The following is a 23,696-nucleotide window of genomic DNA, read 5'->3' on the forward strand; positions in this document are numbered from 1 at the left end:
CCACTACTAACCCCTGGGCTTGATATCAGCATACATTACACAGCTATAATCAACCCCAAAACCATTATCCCAATTACCAACGCACCAGGGCAATCGGGGAGAGCCGAGGCTAAACTCCAGAATTGGCACATCTAATGGATGTGCCATTTCTGGGGCGTCTGAGCGCTGGTTTTATTAGGCTGGGAAGGGGCCAATATCCATGGACCTTCCCAGCCTATTAATATAAGACCACAGCTGTCTGCTTATCCTTTGCTGGTTATTAAAAATAGGGGGGGCACCATGTCATTTTTTTTAGGTTCTCCCCTTTTTAATAACCAGCAAAGGCTAAGCAGACGGCTTTGAGCTGGGGCCAATGACTATGGACTAGGGCTCCATGGTCATTGGCCCCTCCCCAGACTAATAAGCTCACAGCTGTCTGCTTTCCCTTAGTTGGTTATTAAAAATAAAGGGGACCCCACGCCATTTTTTTAATTTAATTTCTTTATTACCTAAATACAAGTACAGAAAACTACACACACGTCACTAATTATATATTTCACTGACATATATCTATCTATTTATCTATCTATCTATTCTATTCTGAAGGTTCGAGCTGTGAATTTATTGTACTTGGCTGATGAAAAGTCGGGTTTCCTTTTTTATCACAACCATTGACTTATATTGGCGAATGCAGATCAAGCAGATTATGCTGCGATTATTTTTTCTCAGTCCGATCCGAGCTGAGAAAAAACTTGCAGATGAGCACTGACTCATTGTATAACATTGCAATGTTTTCTCGCATTGCACTCGTCCGATTTATACACCAGTGTGAGCGAGCCCTAAATGTGATTGGTTAATTGAAGTCTGCGCTGGCGTCGGCAGGCCCCCCACCCGCACGGGACCTCTGCGACCGTGATCTTTGCGCTCCTGTATACTACATATTCACATAGTACAACTAGAGGGCTGAGAACCATTGTGTCAGCATGTGGGAGAAAATGGAAGAGAGGAGAAATTAGCATTATTTCCTAATCAGCACAATGACGTCTTTAGATAAAACAACACAATAATCACATATCACACACCGCTTGTCTATGTTTGTGGGAATCTAAACCCTACACTCTGGATCCCCTTGATCTATATGCAGTCAATATAGCCTATACATCTGATGAAGGGTCTTCACCTGAAATGTTATGAAATACTGTACTTACCGTGGTGTTACCAATGAATATGAAATACTGACAATAAATTCTATTTGAAGCATATCCAAGTGCCTTAAGGTGTGCAGCTCCTTCACTCTGTTTACTAATAGTTTTAAGTCATTGCGGAGGAATAGCTTTCATCTCGGCTCCACCTTGGGTTGGAGTCTCTAGAAGACTCTTCGATGGGCAGTAGTAACCTAGGTGCAGTAGTAACATGGTCTGGAGTCGAGGGTCAAAAAACTGTTATTTTATCTGAAGAGCAGTCAAGATACAACTATTCAGAAGAATAGAAGGGGGAAAAAGGCCTAGTTGAGAGTGGAACCAAGGGTCCAAACCATAGGTACCAGGCGAACAATTGAGAGGACGAGGCAGGAGCAATATCCAGACATCACCATTAGTAGAGGCCAAGGAGAGGAACACTAAAGTCTAAAGGCTAATAAGACCTCTTTGGCTAACGGATGAGAATAGAGAACTTTTGTAGATGATATCTTTACTAGTAAAGATGTGCGAATATTTTGAAAATCAAATTAGCAAGCTTTGCCGATTTTTGCCAGGAAATTGTCACAAATCGAAAGTACACTACAGCCTACTGTTGCCATGAAAAGGCATGTATGATACTTTGAGATTTCTCTCAATTAAATCTGCATTATTCTCTCTTCCTTACACACTAATCTTCTTCACTGATGTGCTTTGACACACTATCTATACAGTTTCATCAGTGTTTTATGGCTAAGTCTCTGGTTAAGCTCTGGGCTGTGATGTGCTATCACTGTCCAGATTCACCACAAAATGGCAGCTGCATTTTTTGCTTCTACTTTTATGCTGGTTCTTATAGATCCTACTGATTGACTGTTCTATATCATGTGATGTATGATAGCTGCAAGACATTATGGGGAAGCCTGCCCACCTGCACTCTTCCTTGTCTAATGCTATCTTTTGCAATGTGTGGGGATTGCCATTTTAGACGATTTGCACAATACAAATCACATATTCTTTGATTCAGCAAATTCATAAAAATTGGACCAAATTCCATTAACATAGAATAATTCGGTCATCTCATCTCTACTTTAATAGTGAATAAGGAAAGTGGTTGTCTATTGGCTGCACCCCCACATTCCTATTCAATTATTGCCCAAGAAACTTTCAGGTGATCTAAGATTTTTCTACACCTCACATAGGGATCATAAATGTAGTCCCAAAATCCTCAGTAGCTGCATGACACTTCACTAAACATATAATTAACCACAACTCAGGAATTAGTGTATAATCCCGAGATAAGAAGTGAATCATGCAGACATTCTTAGTTATAATTTTATTGAAAAAAATACATTTTAAAATCTATAAAATGACAAGGAATACATCATAATAGGGACACATAATAAGCCTGGAGGAACCTAAAAAGTGATGTGAGGGTCAAAACAATGTAGCCATGGGAACAGAACAATAAAGTGCAAGTGCTCACAGTAAATGAGTATTTACCTATTACCTATTTACCCTTTCTTATGTACAGCACCATGGAATCAATGGTGCTATATAAATAAATAATAATACCTATCCCTAGCAGCATCACGATGAAACAATATGAATAGGTAAAGTTACCTGAAAATCAGTCAATTTGAGGTCTTTGGGGTCCCATCCACTCCAACGCAGTTTTGCCTCGCTTCTTACCGGCGCATCAGGTAACTTTACCTATTCATATTGTATGATTGTGATTCTGCTATGAGGTACATAGGAACCTGGGGATCAAAATAGCTTGGCACTAAGGCTTAGTACCCACGATGCAGAAATGAAGCAGAAATTTTCCTGAGCATTTCTGCATCTCCTTGGCAGAAAAACGCATGCGGTTTTTACATGCGTTTTTGACACGTTTTTGCATGCGTATTTGCCATGCATTTTTCCAATGCATTGTATAGGCAAATACGCATGCAGAAACGCACAGGAATTGGGTTTTTTTTTGTTTTTTTGCGATTAAAATCCGCTCAGAAAAAATCCCGACCATGTGCACAGAACTTGCAGAATGTCATAGGAAGTCATGGGATACGGCATGCAATGCGTTTCTGGAGCGTTTCCGCGCTGCAAATACGCACCAAAAAGCGCACCAAAAACGCATAGTAGGCACACAGCCTTAAGGGTAGTCATAGGTATTGTCACCATCCCACCACTCGCTGTGTCTTAGGAACACTGTGAGTGACTGCTCAGCCACCCTATGGATAGCAGGGGCGTGTCGGGCTGTCAGTGTTGTGTTGGGGTTACCTCCAGGTGTTTAACTTTCCGGATAATTGCCATGTTATTTAATTGGCTGGCAATGTTAGGTCATTGCCAATTGTAGCTTCAGCTCAGTGGTGTGTTTACTCTCTGCTCTGTATTCTGATCTTTTATTACTGGACCTTAGCTTTGCCTTTTGACTATCCGTTTGCATAACCCCTTTTGCATTTGACACATTCTGACCTTAGTTACCAGACCCCGGACTTTTTCCTTGACTATCCTTTTGTATAACCCCGTTTGCCTTTGACGCATTTTGACCTTAGTTACCAGACCCTGGGCTTTGCCCCTGACTCTACATTTGTATAACCCCTTTTGCCTTTGACGCTTTCTGACCTTAGTTACCAGACCCCGGACTTTGCCCCTGACTATCCGTTTGTATAACCCCTTTTGTCTTTGACGCATTCTGACCTTAGTTAACAAACCCCTGACTTTGCCCCTGACAATCTTTTTGTCTTATCCCTTTGTCTTTGTCATACATTTCTGGCTTTTGACCTTGGACCTCTTGACCACTCTGCCTCACGGCTAGTCTCTAATTAATGACAAGCGCCACAGGTATATACTCATTTACTGTGAGTACTTGCACTTCATTGTTCTGTACCCTTGGCTACTTTGTTTTGACCCTCACATCACTTTTTATGTTCCTCCAATCTTATGTGTCCCTTATATGAAGTATTCCCTGTCATTTTATAGATTTTTTAATTTACTTTTTTAATAAAATTATAACTTTTTAATATTAAGAATTTCTGATTAGTATTGGTCTCCATATCCAAACATGAGGTGCCACAACACCGTGCCCACTTGAAAAACCAGGAAGCCCATTATCACCACTGCCAGTAGATTAAAGGCGGTCACACGTGAGATAGCTGTAAACCGGAGGCTTCTTCAACTGGCACTTGACTCCCCCAGCCTCCCCATAAACACATATGTTCAGCTTAGCTGAGAGTTCATTCGTTTATTTGTGGAAAACTGGTGCCATCTACTTCTGTCAATGGTTTTCTTAGAACAGTGGATTGGGCATCTCAAAATCAGGAACGTATGATCATATTTCCGCTGACATTCACCATTGGGTCAAGACGCTACCATAAACGTTCGATTGTCAGCTGATTCTCCCCAAACTCAAAGGGTTTGACCATCTTTGGTTTATCATTTATGGTTTCATATTTGAGTCTTTATTCATAGCATAAGGGTAAAGTACAACTAGTCACCACAGTGGGCATCTGAAGGTTAGCAGCTTTGACTTGCCCCATTCCATCCTGGCAAAAACATGTCTACTTTTCAATTTACCACAATTTTCCTTCCCATCTCATACTACAATTTTCACAATTGGTTTGTTTAGCTCTGAATTTTTGATACTCATTATGTCTTTTGAAGGCATTGGCCCCGGATGGCACTTAGAGTTCATTGATGTCAAAGACGAGGTTATGAACAAGACTTTCCGCTTCCAATGTGATCGATGGTTGGCCAAGAATGCAGATGACAAGCAGATCATAAGAGAGCTCGCCTGTGCCAACAATGATATCCTGGATCTGAAGGAACGCACATGTAAGTGGATTTGCGCATGCGCCCAGTGTTGAGGCATTGTTTTATTGGGGGCAATTTTTTGGGTAACCTTAGTTGTGCTTCTTGCAGCTTATGAGATAATGACCGTAACAAGTGACAGAGAAGATGCTGAAACCAAGGACAATGTGTGGATAATCCTAGAGGGGAAGAAGGGAAGATCTAAGGAGATGATGCTGGAAAACACCTCCAAGAAGAGGAGATTTGCTCAGTAAGTCCTCTGGTTGGTCAAAAATGTCTAAGATCTTTACCTATATATAATCAATGCCCAATAATACTAGTGTACGGGCTCATCTTCTAACTAGATTTGATGAGAGCCAATTGGCACGACACTGTCCATCAGCAAGGTCAGTAATCTGAGGCTTCTGGGTCCAAACTGATGGCATCTGTGGCTCCTTTTTTGATTGGGTGGCGTGGCATGCGCATCACGACGCAAAAATGATGTTGTGGGGATTTTAGCCCCCTACTGATTATCCCAATTTCTGCAGTGGCAGGAGGAATGTCAGATGTCTTTTTTTTTTAGAAGAAACTCAAAAATTAAAAAACAGTTAACTAAGTTTCAATGTTATTTATATATTTTTCTCCCTTTATTTCTAATAATTCATACAATAAATTGTACAACAAATGCAAGATAAAAAAAATATATATTTTTTTATTTTGTGCCTTTTCCATTTGACTTAAAATGACTGATACACACGATTTTCCTAGGTAGAGATGAGCAAATTGATTTGATTTTAATTCAAATTCATGTAAAATTTTATTCCAATTAGTTTAATTTGCGTTTCAATGTACCCGAATCGCCAAAAAGCCAAAGAAGGCTCACATGATCTCAAACACGGCCATCTGGGTTTCCAAATAGTGCTTTACAGCCTTCAAATCACATTGTATAGCGCAGTCAATCAGGTGGGTCTATCATAGTCTGTAAAAAAAGCAGAGGCAGGTAATACAGCAGACATTTTGGGGTGAACCTGGATAGGGAGAAGAGGTCACAGCTCACAATGTAGTCATAGAGGTAGGGTGAGAAATCTATAAAACACTGATTAAACTGTACAGATAGTGTATGACAGCTCAGCAGTGATAAACCACTACTATCTGTTTACCCAAATTCGTATATCTTGAGGTCACTATGATATTAATAAGGCTGTGTTTGCATAAAGGAGCTTAAAAAGTGTACAATACAGTCCTAGAAGACCTCAGAGTGTTTCACAAGTGTTTTCAGGATAAGTGCAGGCCTTGCAGTACTTTTGATTTGCTTCAAATCAAATTTTTGGGAAAAATTTGGCAAAGCTGGCAAATATGATTTTCAAAAGATTCGCTCATCTCTGTTCCTAAGTAATCTACAAATTGCCCTGCAACATTAAAAAAGACGTCATCATATGATTACTTTATATTGAGTATTGACACTATTACTTTTATGTTTTGAGCTATTGATTGCAAGGAAGAAAGTTATTTTTTTTGTAATTTTGCGCATTGTACCAATTTTGTTTTTGCCAGGAATGCAACAGATGTATTCAAGTTCTCCTCCAAGAATGTGGGTGACATCGCAGCTATTTGTGTTGGCCATTGTCCTAAAGATGGGAGGAAGTTTTCACCTAAACCAGATTCCTATTGGCACGTGAAAGAGATCACTATTACCGAGACCGAGCTTGGAAACCAGTAAGTGATGCTTCCTCAGATTTTTTTTTTTTTAACCCCTTAAAGATGCAGGTCAACTTTTATTTTTGCGCTTTCGTCTATCCTTCGCTTCTTCCAAGAGCCATAACTTTTTTATTTTTCTGTCAACGAGCCATTTGAGTGTTTGTTTTTTTTACTGGACAAGTTGTAGCTTTGACCATATAATGTACTGAGAAACATGAAAAAAATTCTAAGTGCGGTGAAGTTGTGAAAAAAAAACTTAAATTCCGCCATTGTTTTTTGGGTTTTGTTTTTACAGCATTTATTGTGCAGTAAAAATGACATTCCGATATAATTCTTCAGGTCAGTATGATTTCGGCGATACCAAACCTGTCTAATTTTTTTGAGTGGTGAAAAAAAAAATCAAAAATTTGTTAAAAAAAATTTTTTGAGACCCTTAACTATTTCATTTTTCCACAGATTGATCTGTGTGAGGGCTTTCTTTTATGTGGTTAGCTGAAAGGGTAGATATGATGTTTTGATTGCTTCTTATTGTTTTTTTTTAGCACCGTTATTAGCTAGTAATTATGGCGCTTCAATTTTCTTTCTCACATAACGGCATTTGCTATATGGATTAAATAATTTTATAATTTTGATGCATCAGACTCTTACAAACACAGCGATGCCTAATATGTCTATTTTAATTTTTTACATTTATTTTTAATTGGGAGAAAAAGAGAGTGCGTGGGGAGTGCCTTTTTAGTTTTATAATGTTTTTATAAATTTTTCTTTTTTAATTTTCACTTTTTTTTTACTTTTCTTTTTTAATTTTCACTTTTTTTAATTTTCACTTTTTTTTTTTTACTTTTCTTTTTTAATTTTCACTTTTTTTAATTTTCACTTTTTTTTAGTCTTTATAGGGAACTTGAACCTGCGATTGTTCAATTGCATGTTCTATATCCCCAGAATGCTTGACGTCTGAAATATACACTTTCACATAACCCGGGCCTTTTAGGCCCTTGTGCAAATCATATGGAGGAACTCAAATAAATAACTTTTACAGGTTTATTTAAAAATTGCAAAGGGAGATATGAAAAATGCACAACATTGTAATTATAATTGTTTCCAGAAAACACCAAAAAAGTAAGTACATGGGCCTAAAAGGCCCGGGTTACACATTCTATGTGATTAATCCTTTTTATCATTTAATGATTTTTTTTTTCAAATTTCCAGCAAAGACATGAAAAACACACAAACAAGGGTATATAAATGTTGAAGTAAACTATCTGCAGCTACATTTCTTTTCCAACTTTTCCTTTTCAATTTTATTGATCTTTTACACATTATCTTTTCTGAAGAATGTTCTTTACAGATATTTTCTCCACAAATGGTACAGTAACGCTCAGTTTTCCTGTCTTTGTTGGACAAATAAAACCACACTTATATTTTCTTTCTCCTGGCTCTTGAATAGCCTGAAAATGGAATACGCCACACCATTTCATAGCTTCTCTAGTTTGCTTTGGCAAGCATTTTATGTTGCTTCGCTGCATCATGTGAGGCATTACAAGTTCATGGCAAAGGTCCTTCAAGAATAGGTGTCTCCTGCCCTTTCTCCTAGCATGGAAATCGGGATGAGTTTCAGTATAAATAGTGTAGGAATTAAGGGCTGATACATCAAGCATATTTGAAAAAATGACTACAGCCCAACATTTTGTTTGCTTCTTGCATGAATATTCTCCAACCATTTCATCCATCTTGTCCACACCTCCTTTAGTTTTATTATAGTGCAGGATGATTTATGGTCAATACCGGAATCATGATACATGATGTTACGGATTTGGGTGGTGGAACCTCTGTGCTGCGGGGCAAGGAGGGACCAGAGGGGCGTAACTAGGTATCAACTGGGACTGACCAAGGTCGCACGGCGGCTCAATCGACTCTATGAACCAGGGAAGGACCGAGCAGAGGGACCAGGTGCTACTCTGGGCCTGTTCTTGTATGAGAGCAGGTGACTCCCACGGGTAACTGGCAGGAGCCTCCGGGTAGGCACGGCAGGTAATTGGTAGGAGCTTCCAGGTAGGCTGACTGATAGGCAAGGCAGGTAACTGGTAGGAGCCTCCAGGTAGGCTGGCTGATAGGCACGGCAGGTAACTGGTACGTTCTCCGGGTAGGCAGGCAAGCCAGGCCCATAGACAGACTGGCGGGTTTGGATCGTAGGCAGACCGTCGGGTTGGAGAGTACACTTGGCTGGTGGAGACAGGTAGTCAGGCTGGCGGACAGGACTGGTAGTCAGGCTGGCGGACTGGACTGGTAGTCAGGCTGGTGGACTGGACTGGTAGTCAGGCTGGCGGGCTGGACTGGTAGTCAGACTGGCGGGCTGGACTGGTAGTCAGGCTGGCAGCCTGGACTGGTAGTCAGACTAGCAGTGGCACCTGAGGGCTGAAGCAGAGTTTAGGACACAAAGCTACAACCTTGCATGGGCACCTCCATTTTGGAGGAGGTGCCTTTTATACGAGAGGTCCTCCGGCCATTGGCTGGGGACTCCTTAGGACGGCGCGCACGGCCCCTTTAAGATGGGGTGGAGCACGCGCACGCCCTAAACACAGTGCCCGGGAAGCTGCGCGCGCCGGCAGCAGCAGCAGCAGGAGAGCTGGAAGAAGCCGGGCCGGGAGCGCGGCGGTAAGAGGGACGGCGTCTCTGCCTGTCAGCGGGCAGAGATGCCGATACTACAGAAACCCCCCCTTACGCCCCCTCTTTTTTAGGCCGGAAAGACATTTTTTAAGGAGAAGCGGGGCGTGGATGTTCTCCCTGGGTTCCCAAGTTCTCTCCTCTGGGCCAAACCCCTTCCAATCCACCAGAAAAAAGTTTTTTCCTCTTACCCTCTTGGTGGCCAGAATGTTCTCTACCTCATAGACGTCCTCAGCGGAGACCGGAGCTGGGGAGGTACCTGGATTGTCGGAAAAAGAATTAAGCACAACTGGTTTGAGGAGAGATACTTGGAAGGAGTTGGGAATCCGTAAGGTGGCCGGGAGTTTTAACTTGTAGGCTACTGGGTTGATTTGCTTGAGGACTTCAAATGGACCGATGAACCGTGGACCCAGCTTATAGGAGGGTATTTTGAGACAAACATGTTTGGAGGAGAGCCAAACCTTGTCTCCCGGACGGAATTGAGATGGGTCCAGGCGTCTCTTATCAGCATGTTTCTTCATCCGCTCGGAGGATTGAAGAAGTGCGGACCTAGTGTCCTCCCAAATGGTATAAATTTCGGTGACCAGAGACTCCGCGGCAGGGTTGTCCACTGAAGCGGAGACGGGAAACGGAATCCGGGGATGTTGACCGTAGACCACAAAGAACGGGGACTTGGAAGAAGATTCGCTCTCATGGTTGTTATAGGAGAACTCGGCCCATGGTAGGAGCTCTACCCAATCGGTATGGTGAGCGTTGACGAAGTGCCGGAGGTAGCTGGTAAGGATCTGGTTGATACGTTCCACTTGGCCGTTGGACTGAGGATGGTAAGCAGAGGAGAAATCCAGGGTGACATCCAGCAGCTTACACGTAGCTCTCCAGAAACGTGAAGTAAACTGGACCCCGCGATCAGACACAATGTGGAGGGGTAGGCCGTGGAGACGAAAGATGTGATGGATGAAGTCCTTAACCAGCACAGATGCAGACGGGAGACCAGGCAGAGGGATGAAGTGGGCCATTTTAGAAAAGCGGTCAGCGACTACCCAAATGACAGTACAACCGGCAGAAACAGGGAGATCAGTAATAAAGTCCATAGCAATGTGTTGCCACGGGGCAGCAGGTATGGGAAGAGGCAGAAGACGGCCCCCTGGAAGATGTCTGGGAACCTTGTTGCGGGCACAGGACGAACAGGCCGTGACGAAGTCTACCACATCCTTGCGCAGGGTAGGCCACCAGTAATGCCGGGTAATGAGCAGGAAGGTCTTCTTCTGGCCAGCATGGCCGGCTAGTTTAGATGAATGACCCCAGTGAAGAACCTTCTTACGATCCGGAACCGCTACAAACGTCTTACCGGGTGGGAGACGAGACAGGTCCAAGGGGGCCACATTCATCACTTTGGAGGGATCGATGATATGCATAGGCTCCTCCTCTTGATCAGAAGACAGGAAGGATCGGGACAAGGCGTCGGCTTCAACGTTCTTGTCCGCAGGGCGGTAATGTAGGGTAAAGTTGAAGCGGGCGAAGAACAAAGACCACCTGACGCGGATTGAGTCTTTGGGCATTCTGTAGATATGCCAGGTTTTTGTGGTCACTGTAGATGACCACCGGGTGCAGAGCCCCCTCAAGCAGGTAACGCCACTCCTCCAGCGCCAATTTGATGGCTAGCAGTTCTCGGTCTCCTATGGAGTAGTTGCGCTCGGACGAGGAGAAGAGCTTGGAGAAGAAGCCGCAGGTTACCATTCTCCCAGACGGAGATTTCTGGGTGAGCACCGCTCCGGCTCCGGAAGAGGAAGCATCAACCTCCAGAAAGAACTGTTTGTTGCTATCCGGACGGTGCAGCACTGGGGCAGAAGAGAAGGCTTGTTTTAAGGAGAGGAAGGCCTCCTCCGCTTCGGTCGTCCATTCCTTAGGATTTGCTCCCTTACGGGTGAGCGCAGAGATGGGAGCAGTCCGGGAAGAGAAATGTGGGATGAAGAGACGGTTATAGTTGGCGAAGCCCAGGAATCGCTGAATCGCCTTCAACCCCTCCGGACGGGGCCACTTTAAGACGGCAGAGACCTTCTCGGGGTCCATCCGTAGACCTGTCTTAGAGATAATATAGCCTAGGAACGGAAGAGAGGTCTGCTTGAAGAGGCATTTCTCAAATTTTGCGTATAGGTGATTCTGCCTGAGCCTAAGCAGGACCTGACGAACATCCCTACGGTGTGTGGGAAGATCCGGAGAGAAGACCAATATGTCGTCCAGGTACACCACCACGCAAGAATATAAGAGGTCACGGAAGATGTCGTTAACTAATTCTTGAAAGACGGCTGGAGCATTACAGAGGCCGAAGGGCATCACACGGTATTCATAGTGGCCGTCCCGGGTATTGAATGCCGTCTTCCACTCGTCTCCTTGGCGGATCCGGACCAAGTTATACGCCCCACGAAGATCGAGCTTGGTGAAGATCTTTGCTCCTTTAAGGCGGTCGAACAGCTCAGAGATGAGCGGCACGGGGTATTTGTTTTTGATAGTAATCTGTTTGAGTCCTCTATAATCGACACAGGGGCGTAGTGAACCGTCTTTCTTTTTTACGAAGAAGAATCCGGCTCCAGCCGGGGAGGTAGATTTCTGGATGAATCCCCTAGCCTGATTTTCTTTGATGTACTCCGACATGGCCCGGGTTTCGGCCAATGACAACGGGTAAATACGCCCACGGGGTGGAGTGGCACCGAGTACCAGGTCGATAGGGCAATCATATGGCCTATGAGGTGGCAGTGTCTCTGCTTCCTTCTTGTCGAAGACATCTGCATAGGACCACTAAGGTGCCGGTAGACCAGGTAAATTAGCCGGAGTAGACGGAGGTCGAGGCTGGCGAACCGGGACCAGGCAGGTCTCATGGCAATCCTGCCCCCAACGGAGCACCTCACCGGATTGCCAATTCAGAACGGGTTCATGTCTCTGTAGCCAGGGAAGACCTAGCAAAAGGGAGTGAGAGAGTCCGGAAAGCACATGGAAGGAGATCCTCTCTGAGTGCAGCATTCCCACCTGAAGGGTTACGGGCTCAGTGACGAGCAAGATGGTCACCGGAAGGAATCTTCCATTCACGGAAGCGACTGCCAATGGTTCAGCCAGAGGTTTGGTAGGAATCTGATACTTCTCTACAAGGGACTGGGAAATGAGATTTCCAGCGGCTCCGGAATCCAGATGGGCGGTTTCAAAGAAGCGGTTCTCTCCACAGGAAATAGAGACTGATAAAGTCAAGAACGGGGAGGATTTACTCATGCCTAGGATGACCTCTCCGAGCGGTCCTAGACACTGGAGTTTCCCGGCTTCACCTGACAGGAACGGATCAGGTGCTCCTTACTACCGCAGTAGAAACAGCTCCCCTCAGCTCGGCGTGTTTCTTGGCGAGACTTGACCATCTTGGTCTGGTCGATCTGCATGGGTTCAGGCTAGCGTGCCCGGGGAGTTGCTGGTTGGGAGGCAGGTTTCTGGAAAACAGGAGCAAGACGAGGAAATCTTCTCTCCCGGATAGTCTCCTTAGCACGTTCTAGGAAACGGATGTCAATCCGGGTAGCTAGTGACACCAGGTCATCCAGGGTGGTAGGAATGTCCCGGCCGGCTAGCTCGTCCTTAATCCGACCGGAAAGACCCTCCCAGAAGGTGGACACCAGGGCCTCGTTGTCCCAGGCAAGCTCAGAAGCGAGGGTACGGAACTGTATGGCATACTGGCCCACGGTGAGACTCCCTTGGCGGAGACGGAGCAATGAGGAGGCAGTAGAAATCCTTCGTCCGAGCTCATCGAAGACCCTCCGGAAGGCAGTGAGGAAAGCCGGAAGATCGGACACCAGGGAATCCCCTCTCTCCCATAGAGGGTTTAGCCATGCCAATGCTTCCCCGGTGAGGTGAGACATGATGAACGCCACCTTGGCCCGGTCGGAGGGAAACTGATGTGCCAGAAGTTCAAAGTGCAGCGTGCACTGGTTCAGAAAACCCCGACATAAGACGGGGTCACCCCCAAAATGAGGAGGCGCAGAAAGCCGGGGTCCTAGGCTGGATGCCGTGGTATTGGTAGGCAGCGGCGCCGCCGGAGCGGGTGTCGCTCGGCTCGAGGCAGGCACAGGTGGGACAGACAGCGTGTCCAGGCAAGAGTTGACAGACCGCAGGTAGGTCAGGATGGTTTCCTGTTGGGATCTCTGACGAGAAACCTCCTGGTACAGGTCAGCAAGCGAAGGAGCCTGGGGGCCACCGGGTTCCATGGCCCGTGCAAACTGTTACGGATCTGGGTGGTGGAACCTCTGTGCTGCGGAGCAAGGAGGGACCAGAGGGGCGTAACTAGGTGTAACGGGTCCGGGAGGCGGAACCTCTGAGCTACTATACAAGGGGGCGGCCCTTGTAAGGGAGCGGGTGGCAGTCTCTGGGTGAACGGACAGGGAGTTACGGCAAGTGATCAGGGCAGTCTCTGGGTAAGGGGTAGGTACGACCTGTGATGGCAGAGCCTCCGGGTAGGCTAGCAGGCAGATGGTAGATGTGTGCTCCCAGGTGAGCAAGCGAGAGTCTCTGGAATAGCAGGTGGTCACGGCACGTGACGGCGGAACCTCCGGGCTGGCAGGCAGGTAGGTAACGGAGAAGCGCTCCCAGGTGAGCGGGCAAGAGTCTCTGGAATAGCTGGTGGTCACCGCACGTGACAACGGGACCTCCGGGCTGGCAAGCAGGCAGGTAACGGAGATGCGCTCCCAGGTGAGCGGGCAAGAGTCTCTGAGATAGCTGGTGGTCACAGCACGTGACAACGGAGCCTCCGGGCTGGCAAGCAGGCAGGTAACGGAGATGCGCTCCCAGGTGAGCGGGCAAGCTGGTCCATAGACAGACTGACCGGAGTAGTAAGGCAGACCGTCGGACCTCAGGCAAGCAGGCAGGTAGCTGATATGCGCTCCCAGGTGAGCGGGCAAGCTGGTCCTTTAGACAGACTGACAGGAGTAGTAAGGCAGACCGTCGGACCTCAGACTGGCAGACAGGTAACAAGTATTCAGGCAGGAATCAGGCAGGAATCAGGCAGGTAACTGGCAGGAAACTGGCAGGAAACTGGCAACGGGACCTGAGGGCTGAAGCACAGGTGAGACACAGGTGCAAACAACATTGCTCGGGCACCTCCATTTTGGAGGAGGTGCCTTAAATATGATGAAGTTCTCCGGCCATTGGCCGGGGACTCTTTAGGGCGGCGCGCGCGGCCCCTTTAAGAGGAGGGGAGCGCGCGCGCGCGCGCCCTAAGCACAGGGGCCGGGAAGGAGCGCGCGCTGAGAGCAGAGCAGGAGGAGGACGCCGGGACGGAGCGCGCGCTGACAGCAGAGCGGGGGGAGGAAGCCGGGCACGGAGCAGAGCGGTGAGGGGAGCAGCGTCCCTGCCTAGCAGAGGGCAGGGACGCCGGCACTACAGTACCCCCCCCTTTAGGCCCCCCCTTTTTTAGGCCAGACAGAAATTTAGCTAGGATGAGAGGGGCATGGATGTTCTCCCGGGGCTCCCACGTTCTCTCCTCAGGACCAAACCCCTTCCAATCTACCAGAAAAAAGGTCTTTCCTCTTACCCTTTTGGTGGCAAGAATGTTCTCTACCTCAAACTCGTCCTCAGCAGAAACCGGAGCAGGAGGCGTACCTGTAGACTTGGAAAAAGAGTTAAGCACCACAGGTTTGAGGAGAGACACATGGAAGGAGTTAGGGATCCGTAAGTTGGCCGGGAGTTTCAATTTATAGGCCACCGGGTTGATCTGACTGATGACCTCCAGTGGGCCGATGAACCGAGGCCCTAACTTATAGGAAGGGGTCTTGAGCCGGACATATTTGGACGAGAGCCAGACTTTATCCCCAGGGCGGAATTGAGGAGGGTCCAGACGTTTTTTGTCAGCGTGTCTTTTCATACGCTCGGATGACAGAAGGAGTGCGGACCGGGTACTCTCCCATATGGAGGAAAATTTGTTAACAAGAGATTCCGCAGCCGGATTGTCCGCCGAGGTGGAGACGGGAAACGGGATCCGAGGATGCTGACCGTAGACTACAAAAAACGGGAATTTGGAGGAAGACTCGCTCTCGTGATTGTTGTACGAGAATTCGGCCCATGGCAGGAGATCCACCCAGTCAGAATGGTGGGCATTAACGAAGTGCCGAAGGTAACTGGTCAGGTTCTGATTGATCCGCTCCACTTGACCATTAGACTGTGGGTGGAAAGCGGAGGAGAAGTCCAGGGTGACGTCCAGCAATTTACAAGTGGCTCTCCAGAAACGGGAAGTGAACTGTACCCCACGATCCGACACGATGTGACGGGGCAGGCCATGAAGACTGAAGATGTGGCGGATAAAGTCTTTAGCCAGCTCGGGTGCAGACGGAAGACCTGGCAGTGGAGTGAAGTGAGCCATCTTGGAGAAGCGGTCAGCGACCACCCAAATGACCGTACAACCGGCAGAGACGGGCAGATCAGTAATGAAGTCCATCGCTATATGCTGCCAGGGGGCAGCAGGTACTGGCAGAGGTAGGAGGCGGCCTGCCGGCAGGTGTCTCGGAACTTTGTTGCGGGCGCAGGACACACAGGCAGAAACAAAGTCTATTACATCCTTGTGCAGGTTAGGCCACCAGTAGTGCCGGGTAATAAGCTGGAGGGTCTTTTTCTGACCGGCGTGGCCAGCTAGTTTAGACGAATGACCCCAGTGTAGGATCTTCTCCCGATCAGGTACTGGTACGAACGTCTTACCAGGAGGAAGACGATTTAGACTCACGGGAGCCACCTGCATTACTCTGGCGGGATCGATGATATGTTTCGGATCCTCCTCGAGATCAGACACCAGAAAGGATCGAGACAAGGCGTCCGCCTTGACGTTTTTGTCAGCCGGGCGAAAATGAAGGACAAAATCAAAACGAGCAAAAAACAAGGACCACCGGGCTTGGCGCGGGTTAAGTCTCTGGGCATGCTGGAGGTAAGCCAAGTTCTTGTGGTCAGTGTAAATTATTACCGGGTGAAGAGCCCCCTCGAGCAGGTAACGCCACTCCTCCAATGCCAGTTTGATGGCCAATAACTCTCGGTCTCCTATGGAATAGTTGCGCTCAGAGGAGGAGAAGAGTTTAGAGAAGAAGCCACAAGTTACCATCCTCCCGGAAGATGATTTTTGAGTAAGTACCGCTCCGGCTCCAGAGGAGGAGGCGTCAACTTCCAGGAAGAACTGCTTGTTGCCATCTGGGCGATGCAGCACCGGGGCGGAAGAGAAGGCCTGTTTAAGGGAAAGAAAGGCCTCCTCTGCTTCGGGTGGCCACTCTTTGGGATTAGTACCTTTACGGGTGAGCGCAGAAATTGGGGCCGTCCGGGAAGAGAAGTGTGGTATGAAGAGGCGGTAGTAGTTGGCGAAGCCCAGGAATCGCTGAATGGCCTTCAACCCCTCCGGTCGGGGCCATTTCTCGATGGCAGACAGTTTCTCAGGATCCATTTGTAGGCCGGTCTGAGAGATAATGTAGCCCAGAAACGGAAGCGAGGTCTGCTCAAAGAGGCACTTCTCAAATTTAGCGTAGAGATGGTTCTGCCTTAGCCTGAGCAGGACCTGACGAACGTCCCTCCGGTGAGTCTGGAGATCCGGAGAGAAGACCAAGATGTCGTCCAGGTACACCACTACGCAGGAGTAGAGAAGGTCCCGGAAGATGTCATTGACCAACTCTTGAAAGACGGCAGGAGCGTTACAGAGACCAAAGGGCATTACCAGGTATTCATAGTGGCCGTCCCGGGTGTTGAATGCCGTCTTCCATTCATCCCCCTGACGAATACGAACCAGGTTGTACGCCCCACGAAGGTCCAGTTTGGTGAAGATCCTAGCCCCCCTCAGACGATCAAATAATTCTGGAATGAGCGGAAGGGGGTACTTATTCTTCACCGTGATCAGGTTTAGGCCTCTATAGTCTATACAGGGACGGAGAGAGCCGTCCTTCTTTTTGACGAAAAAGAAGCCTGCTCCCGCCGGGGAGGTAGATTTCCGGATGAATCCTCTGGCCAGATTCTCCTCAATATATTCGGACATTGACCGGGTCTCAGCAGCGGATAAAGGATAGATACGCCCACGGGGAGGAGTAGTACCGGGTAGCAGATCGATGGGACAGTCGTATGGTCTATGTGGTGGTAATGTCTCTGCCTCCTTTTTATTAAAGACATCTGCATAAGACCAATAAGGAATCGGAAGTCCAGGTAGATTAGCTGGGGTAGGAGAGGGACGGACGGGATGGACGGGAACCAGGCAGGTTTTATGACAGTCTTGTCCCCAGCGAAGGACCTCTCCGGTTTGCCAGTCTAGCACGGGTGCATGTCTCTGGAGCCAGGGCAAACCTAGCAAGAGGGCATGAGAGAGTCCAGGCAGAACATGAAAGGAGATACTTTCAGAATGCAGCATTCTCACCTGCAGGGTAATGGATTCGGTGATGAGTTGAATGGGGCGAGGTAAGAGGCCCCCATCCACGGCAGCGACAGACAAGGGTACAGCCAGAGGTTTGGTGGGGATGCGGTATTTCTCAACCAGGGACTGTGAAATAAGGTTCCCGGCTGCTCCAGAGTCAAGTTGGGCTAGTTCGAAATAACGGTTCTCCCCGTAGATGATCGAAACTGACAACAGCAGGGATGGAGAGGATTTATTCTTGTCTAGGTGGACCTCTCTGAGCGAACCTAGACACAGGCGTTTCCCGACCTCTCCGGGCAGGCACGGATCCGGTGCTCCTTACTGCCACAGTAGAAGCAGCTCCCCTCGGCACGGCGTGAGTCCTGACGGGTTTTGACCATCTTGGTCTGGTCGACCTGCATAGGCTCAGGAGAGTGTACCTGGGGAGAGATGGAGGGAATGACGGGTTTCTGGAAAGTAGGAGCTAAACGTGGAATCCTTCTCTCACGGGTGACCTCTTTGGCACGCTCCTGGAACCGTAGGTCAATCCGGGTGGCAAGAGTTATTAAGTCATCGAGAGTGGTAGGAATGTCCCGACCGGCAAGTTCATCTTTAATACGGCCGGACAGACCCTCCCAGAAGACGGAAACCAGAGCGTCGTTATCCCAGGCCAGCTCCGAGGCAAGGGTACGGAACCGTATGGCATATTGGCCCACGGTGAGACTCCCCTGACGGAGGCGTAGCAACGATGATGCAGATGAGGTCTTCCGTCCGGGTTCGTCGAAGACTTTCCGGAAAGCCGTGAGAAAAGCAGGCAAGTTGGACACCAGGGGGTCTCCTCTCTCCCATAGAGGATTCAGCCAGGCCAGGGCCTCCCCGGTGAGATGGGACATGATGAAGGCAATTTTGGCCCGGTCGGAGTTAAACTGGTAGGACAAAAGTTCAAAATGCAGGGTGCACTGATTTAAGAAGCCCCGAGCCTGGACGGGGTCGCCTCCGAAGCGAGGAGGTGCAGAAAGCCGGGGTCCGGGGTAGGATACCATAGTATTAGTGGGCAGTGGAGCTGCCGGATTGCAAGATATGGCACTGGCGGAGGTTGTTGGTGGATCAGACAGAGTGTTCAGGCGAGTATTAACATTCCGCAGGTGACCCAGGATGGCCTCCTGTTGGGACCTCTGACGTGACAGTTCAAGACAGAGGTCCGAGAGCGAGGGAGCTTGGGTGCCACCGGGTTCCATGGCCCGAGCAAAACTGTAACGGGTCCGGGAGGCGGAACCTCTGAGCTACTATACAAGGGGGCGGCCCTTGTAAGGGAGCGGGTGGCAGTCTCTGGGTGAACGGACAGGGAGTTACGGCAAGTGATCAGGGCAGTCTCTGGGTAAGGGGTAGGTACGACCTGTGATGGCAGAGCCTCCGGGTAGGCTAGCAGGCAGATGGTAGATGTGTGCTCCCAGGTGAGCAAGCGAGAGTCTCTGGAATAGCAGGTGGTCACGGCACGTGACGGCGGAACCTCCGGGCTGGCAGGCAGGTAGGTAACGGAGAAGCGCTCCCAGGTGAGCGGGCAAGAGTCTCTGGAATAGCTGGTGGTCACCGCACGTGACAACGGGACCTCCGGGCTGGCAAGCAGGCAGGTAACGGAGATGCGCTCCCAGGTGAGCGGGCAAGAGTCTCTGAGATAGCTGGTGGTCACAGCACGTGACAACGGAGCCTCCGGGCTGGCAAGCAGGCAGGTAACGGAGATGCGCTCCCAGGTGAGCGGGCAAGCTGGTCCATAGACAGACTGACCGGAGTAGTAAGGCAGACCGTCGGACCTCAGGCAAGCAGGCAGGTAGCTGATATGCGCTCCCAGGTGAGCGGGCAAGCTGGTCCTTTAGACAGACTGACAGGAGTAGTAAGGCAGACCGTCGGACCTCAGACTGGCAGACAGGTAACAAGTATTCAGGCAGGAATCAGGCAGGAATCAGGCAGGTAACTGGCAGGAAACTGGCAGGAAACTGGCAACGGGACCTGAGGGCTGAAGCACAGGTGAGACACAGGTGCAAACAACATTGCTCGGGCACCTCCATTTTGGAGGAGGTGCCTTAAATATGATGAAGTCCTCCGGCCATTGGCCGGGGACTCTTTAGGGCGGCGCGCGCGGCCCCTTTAAGAGGAGGGGAGCGCGCGCGCGCGCGCCCTAAGCACAGGGGCCGGGAAGGAGCGCGCGCTGAGAGCAGAGCAGGAGGAGGACGCCGGGACGGAGCGCGCGCTGACAGCAGAGCGGGGGGAGGAAGCCGGGCACGGAGCAGAGCGGTGAGGGGAGCAGCGTCCCTGCCTAGCAGAGGGCAGGGACGCCGGCACTACACTAGGTATCAACTCGGACTGACCAAGGTTGCACGGCGGCTCAATCGACTCCGTGAACCAGGGAAGGATCGAGCAGAGGGACCAGGTGCTACTCTGGGCCTGTCCTTGTATGAGAGCAGGTGACTCCCACGGGTAACTGGCAGGAGCCTCCGGGTAGGCACGGCAGGTAACTGGTAGGAGCCTCCAGGTAGGCTGACTGATAGGCACGGCAGGTAACTGGTAGGAGCCTCCAGGTAAGCTGGCTGATAGGCACGGCAGGTAACTGGTACGTTCTCCGGGTAGGCAGGCAAGCCAGGCCCATAGACAGACTGGCGGGTTTGGATCGTAGGCAGACCGTCGGGCTGGAGAGTACACTTGGCTGGCGGAGACAGGTAGTCAGGCTGGCAGACAGGACTGGTAGTCAGGCTGGCGGACTGGACTGGTAGTCAGGCTGGCGGACTGGACTGGTAGTCAGGCTGGCGGACTGAACTTGTAGTCAGGCTGGCGGACTGGACTGGTAGTCAGGCTTGCGGACAGGACTGGTAGTCAGGCTGGCGGGCTGGACTGGTAGTCAGGCTGGCGGCTGGACTGGTATCAGGCTGGCGGGCTGGACTGGTAGTCAGGCTGGCGGGCTGGACGGGTAGTCAGGCTGGCGGGCTAGACTGGTAGTCAGACTAGCAGTGGCACCTGTGGGCTGAAGCAGAGTTTAGGACACAAAGCTACAACCTTGCACGGGCACCTCCATTTTGGAGGAGGTGCCTTTTATATGAGAGGTCCTCCGGCCATTGGCCGGGGACTCCTTAGGACGGCGCGCGCGGCCCCTTTAAGAGGGAGGGGGAGCGCGCGCGCCCTAAACACAGTGCCCGGGAAGCTGCGCGCGCCGGCAGCAGAAGCAGGAGACCCGGAAGACTCCGGGCCAAGAGCGCGGCGGTAAGAGGGACGGCGTCTCTGCCTGTCAGGGGGCAGAGACGCCGATACTACACATGACACTGAGTAATATAACGGATTTTTCCTTCTTCGCTTTGTAAAACACCATTGTTGCTGAAACCAAAGGCATTATTATAAAGTGCTCGCTGTGGAATGTGCTTCATCACCGGGAAAATATCTCGGCAAGTTTACTTCATAGTACCAACAACTCTAAGATCTTTTTCAAGCAAAAAATTGCCCAGTTCAACATTAGTAAAGTAATTGTTCATTGTAATGTTTCTACCAGAATTGTAAGTTGGTACAGTAAGTTTTTTTACAATGTCAGAACCTAGGTCTTTCTGCACTGGAGCGCCAACTTCTTTTCCACAGTAGATAAGGCCCCTCATCCCATAATAATTTGCAGAATCACAGATCCAGAATATTTTTATTCCATACTTAGCTGGTTTACAAGACATATATTGAATGAACTTGCAACATCCTCTGTAGGCTACAAGTTGCTCATCAACTGTTACATTAGCACTAGGATTGTAGAGCTTGGTACAGTTCTTGATAAAAAATATTCCAGATGTAACCAATAGGTACTAATTGATCCGTTTCCAGCCTCGCAGGACGAGTTCGCTTATCATCAAATCGAAGGCTTCCCCGCATTTCTTCATATCTATCCACTGACATTGTGGCTCTGTAGTATGGATCACAAAATGGGTCCAGAAATAATTCTCTGATAGGAACATCACAAGGTTTTTTACACCATGCCAGAAGTCCAATATAAGCAAACAGTTCCTCTTTTGAGATATTTTTCCATGTTTTTTTTTTTCCAGAAGCAATGTCATGGCCTTACGACGTCGGGAAGGAGGAGTCAGTCTCCCTCCCAAGATCACATGGCCATTACATCATCACAGATCTTTCAACACACAGGCATGATCCACCCCCCTACCCAGCAACCCTGACTACAATAACACAGTAAATTGAGACACAAACACTGATGAGTACAAGATAAATATAGTATGGGCCTAAAAGGTCCGGGTTCTGTAAATATGGGGTTTCCCCAAAAAAGCATTGTTATACCAAAATGCCTATCACATAAAATTATATGAACAACTGGATATTACCAACAATGACATACTTGAGGAATACCTAGAGTTTCAAGTAATTTTGCAGAAAATAGCAAAAAAGTAAGCTACCAGGCCTAAAAGGCCCAGGATATGCATTCTAGGGATATACTGTTATACAACTGGATTTCAATATATTCAGAATATCAAAATAACCTATGATGCCCAGTCTGTGTCTGGATGTCACAGAAAAATCAACACTGTACGAAGATGGGCCTTCAACTTCCACTGGCTGCCATGCCAAGCCATCAACACCCCCTGTCAGAGGGTGTGGTAGGTGCTCAGAATGGCACTTGGATTGGACTGCGCAATGTAAATGCTGCTGTCAGTGATTTAATGGCTTAACAACCGATCACTGTTGTTTAAGGCAGATGTTGGCTGTATAATGCAGCCGGCATCTACATTATTTGAAGCAAGATCAGCTCCTGATTTCGCTCCTTAGGCTCAAATAGTACATCACAGGGTGCGAGGGTTTTAAAGGGATTTTACTTTGTTTTTAAGTTATCTCCTGCCCTGTTCGCATGGAAATTTGACTGCTGGCACCCCCATCAATTCAAGAAAACACGGCTATGTAGTCCTCTGTTTGAATGGAGTGTGGGTCGCATACACCCCACATTCTGGTTCCTCACTATTAGCCATAATAAAGAGATGATATAAAGGAGCCAGTGTTATTCACTATTACATGGAAACATTTCAGTGGCTTTCCTGGCAATAGGTTTGCAGCTTCAGATCCCCCCTTTCCCAATTGCATCATCCTTGGGAAAACTAAGTCTTAGTTCTTGTTGAATGGGTTGGGGAATCATAGTCCTTTCCATTTTTAATTTCTTCTGCTCTCTTTTTTTTCAGATACATTTTTAACTGCAATGCCAAGATTCCCCTGCGCAACAAGAGAGATGACTACAAAGTCTTCGAATGTGCCAAGACCATTGAGAGCTTCGCCAGCCGGGCCCGCAGCTTGGTACCAGTAAAGTACGAAGTCATTATAGTGACCGGTTTTGAAAAAGGAGCAGGAACGGACGCCAAAGTCTTCCTCACCATGTATGGGTCTAATGGTGACTCCGGGAAGCATGCCCTGAAGCAGAAGATGAGGAACCTCTTTGAGCGTGGAAAGACCAACCGCTTCTACATCGAGACCTTAGACTTGGGTGAGATGAAGAAAGTACGAGTGGAGCATGACAACTCTGGCCTCAGCGCCGGGTGGCTGCTGGAGAGGGTAGAGGTGACCAATTCCGCGACTGGTGTCACTACCATTTTCCCTTGCAGCAAGTGGTTAGACAAGAAGAGGGGAGATGGTGAAATATGGCGAGAGCTCTACCCAATGTATTAAAGACCTCGTCGCGACCAATGTAACGCGTTTCCTATCATCTGCCACGTATTTCATAATTTATTACAAAATATATTTTATAGCATTTTTATATACTGACTTTGTATAATGTGTATAGGAAATTGAAATGGATATATAAAACTTCTCACTGTATTACCAAGCCAAGATCCAGCTGCTTCATGCTCCATTAGGCTAGCGGAAAACAGGAGACAATGATGACTCAGACGCCGCTGAGCTGGATAATGAGCCTGGAGCCTTATACAATGGCAGAAAGCTTAATAAAAAAAAGTTAATTTGTAGATTCTCAAGTTTTTATAATTTTTTATTTAAAAAATTCC

General features: G+C 48.4%; 1 protein-coding gene across 1 annotated transcript in view; it reads left to right on the top strand.

The window, feature by feature from the left end:
- Positions 1-23,657, top strand: part of LOXHD1 (lipoxygenase homology PLAT domains 1) — a 442,934-nt gene extending 419,277 nt beyond the window's left edge. The window contains exons 44-47 of the mRNA XM_073680470.1: positions 4,815-4,985; positions 5,073-5,211; positions 6,495-6,656; positions 22,881-23,657. Of these exons, the coding sequence (XP_073536571.1) occupies positions 4,815-4,985; positions 5,073-5,211; positions 6,495-6,656; positions 22,881-23,361 (953 nt within the window). The 3' untranslated portion in view covers positions 23,362-23,657. The remainder of the gene's footprint in view (positions 1-4,814; positions 4,986-5,072; positions 5,212-6,494; positions 6,657-22,880) is intronic.
- Positions 23,658-23,696: the final 39 nt, after the last annotated feature.

Source organism: Phyllobates terribilis, unplaced genomic scaffold (assembly GCF_046119375.1).
Source record: "Phyllobates terribilis strain yellow unplaced genomic scaffold, ASM4611937v1 Scaffold_1__5_contigs__length_1240528914, whole genome shotgun sequence".
Taxonomy (NCBI): domain Eukaryota; kingdom Metazoa; phylum Chordata; class Amphibia; order Anura; family Dendrobatidae; genus Phyllobates; species Phyllobates terribilis.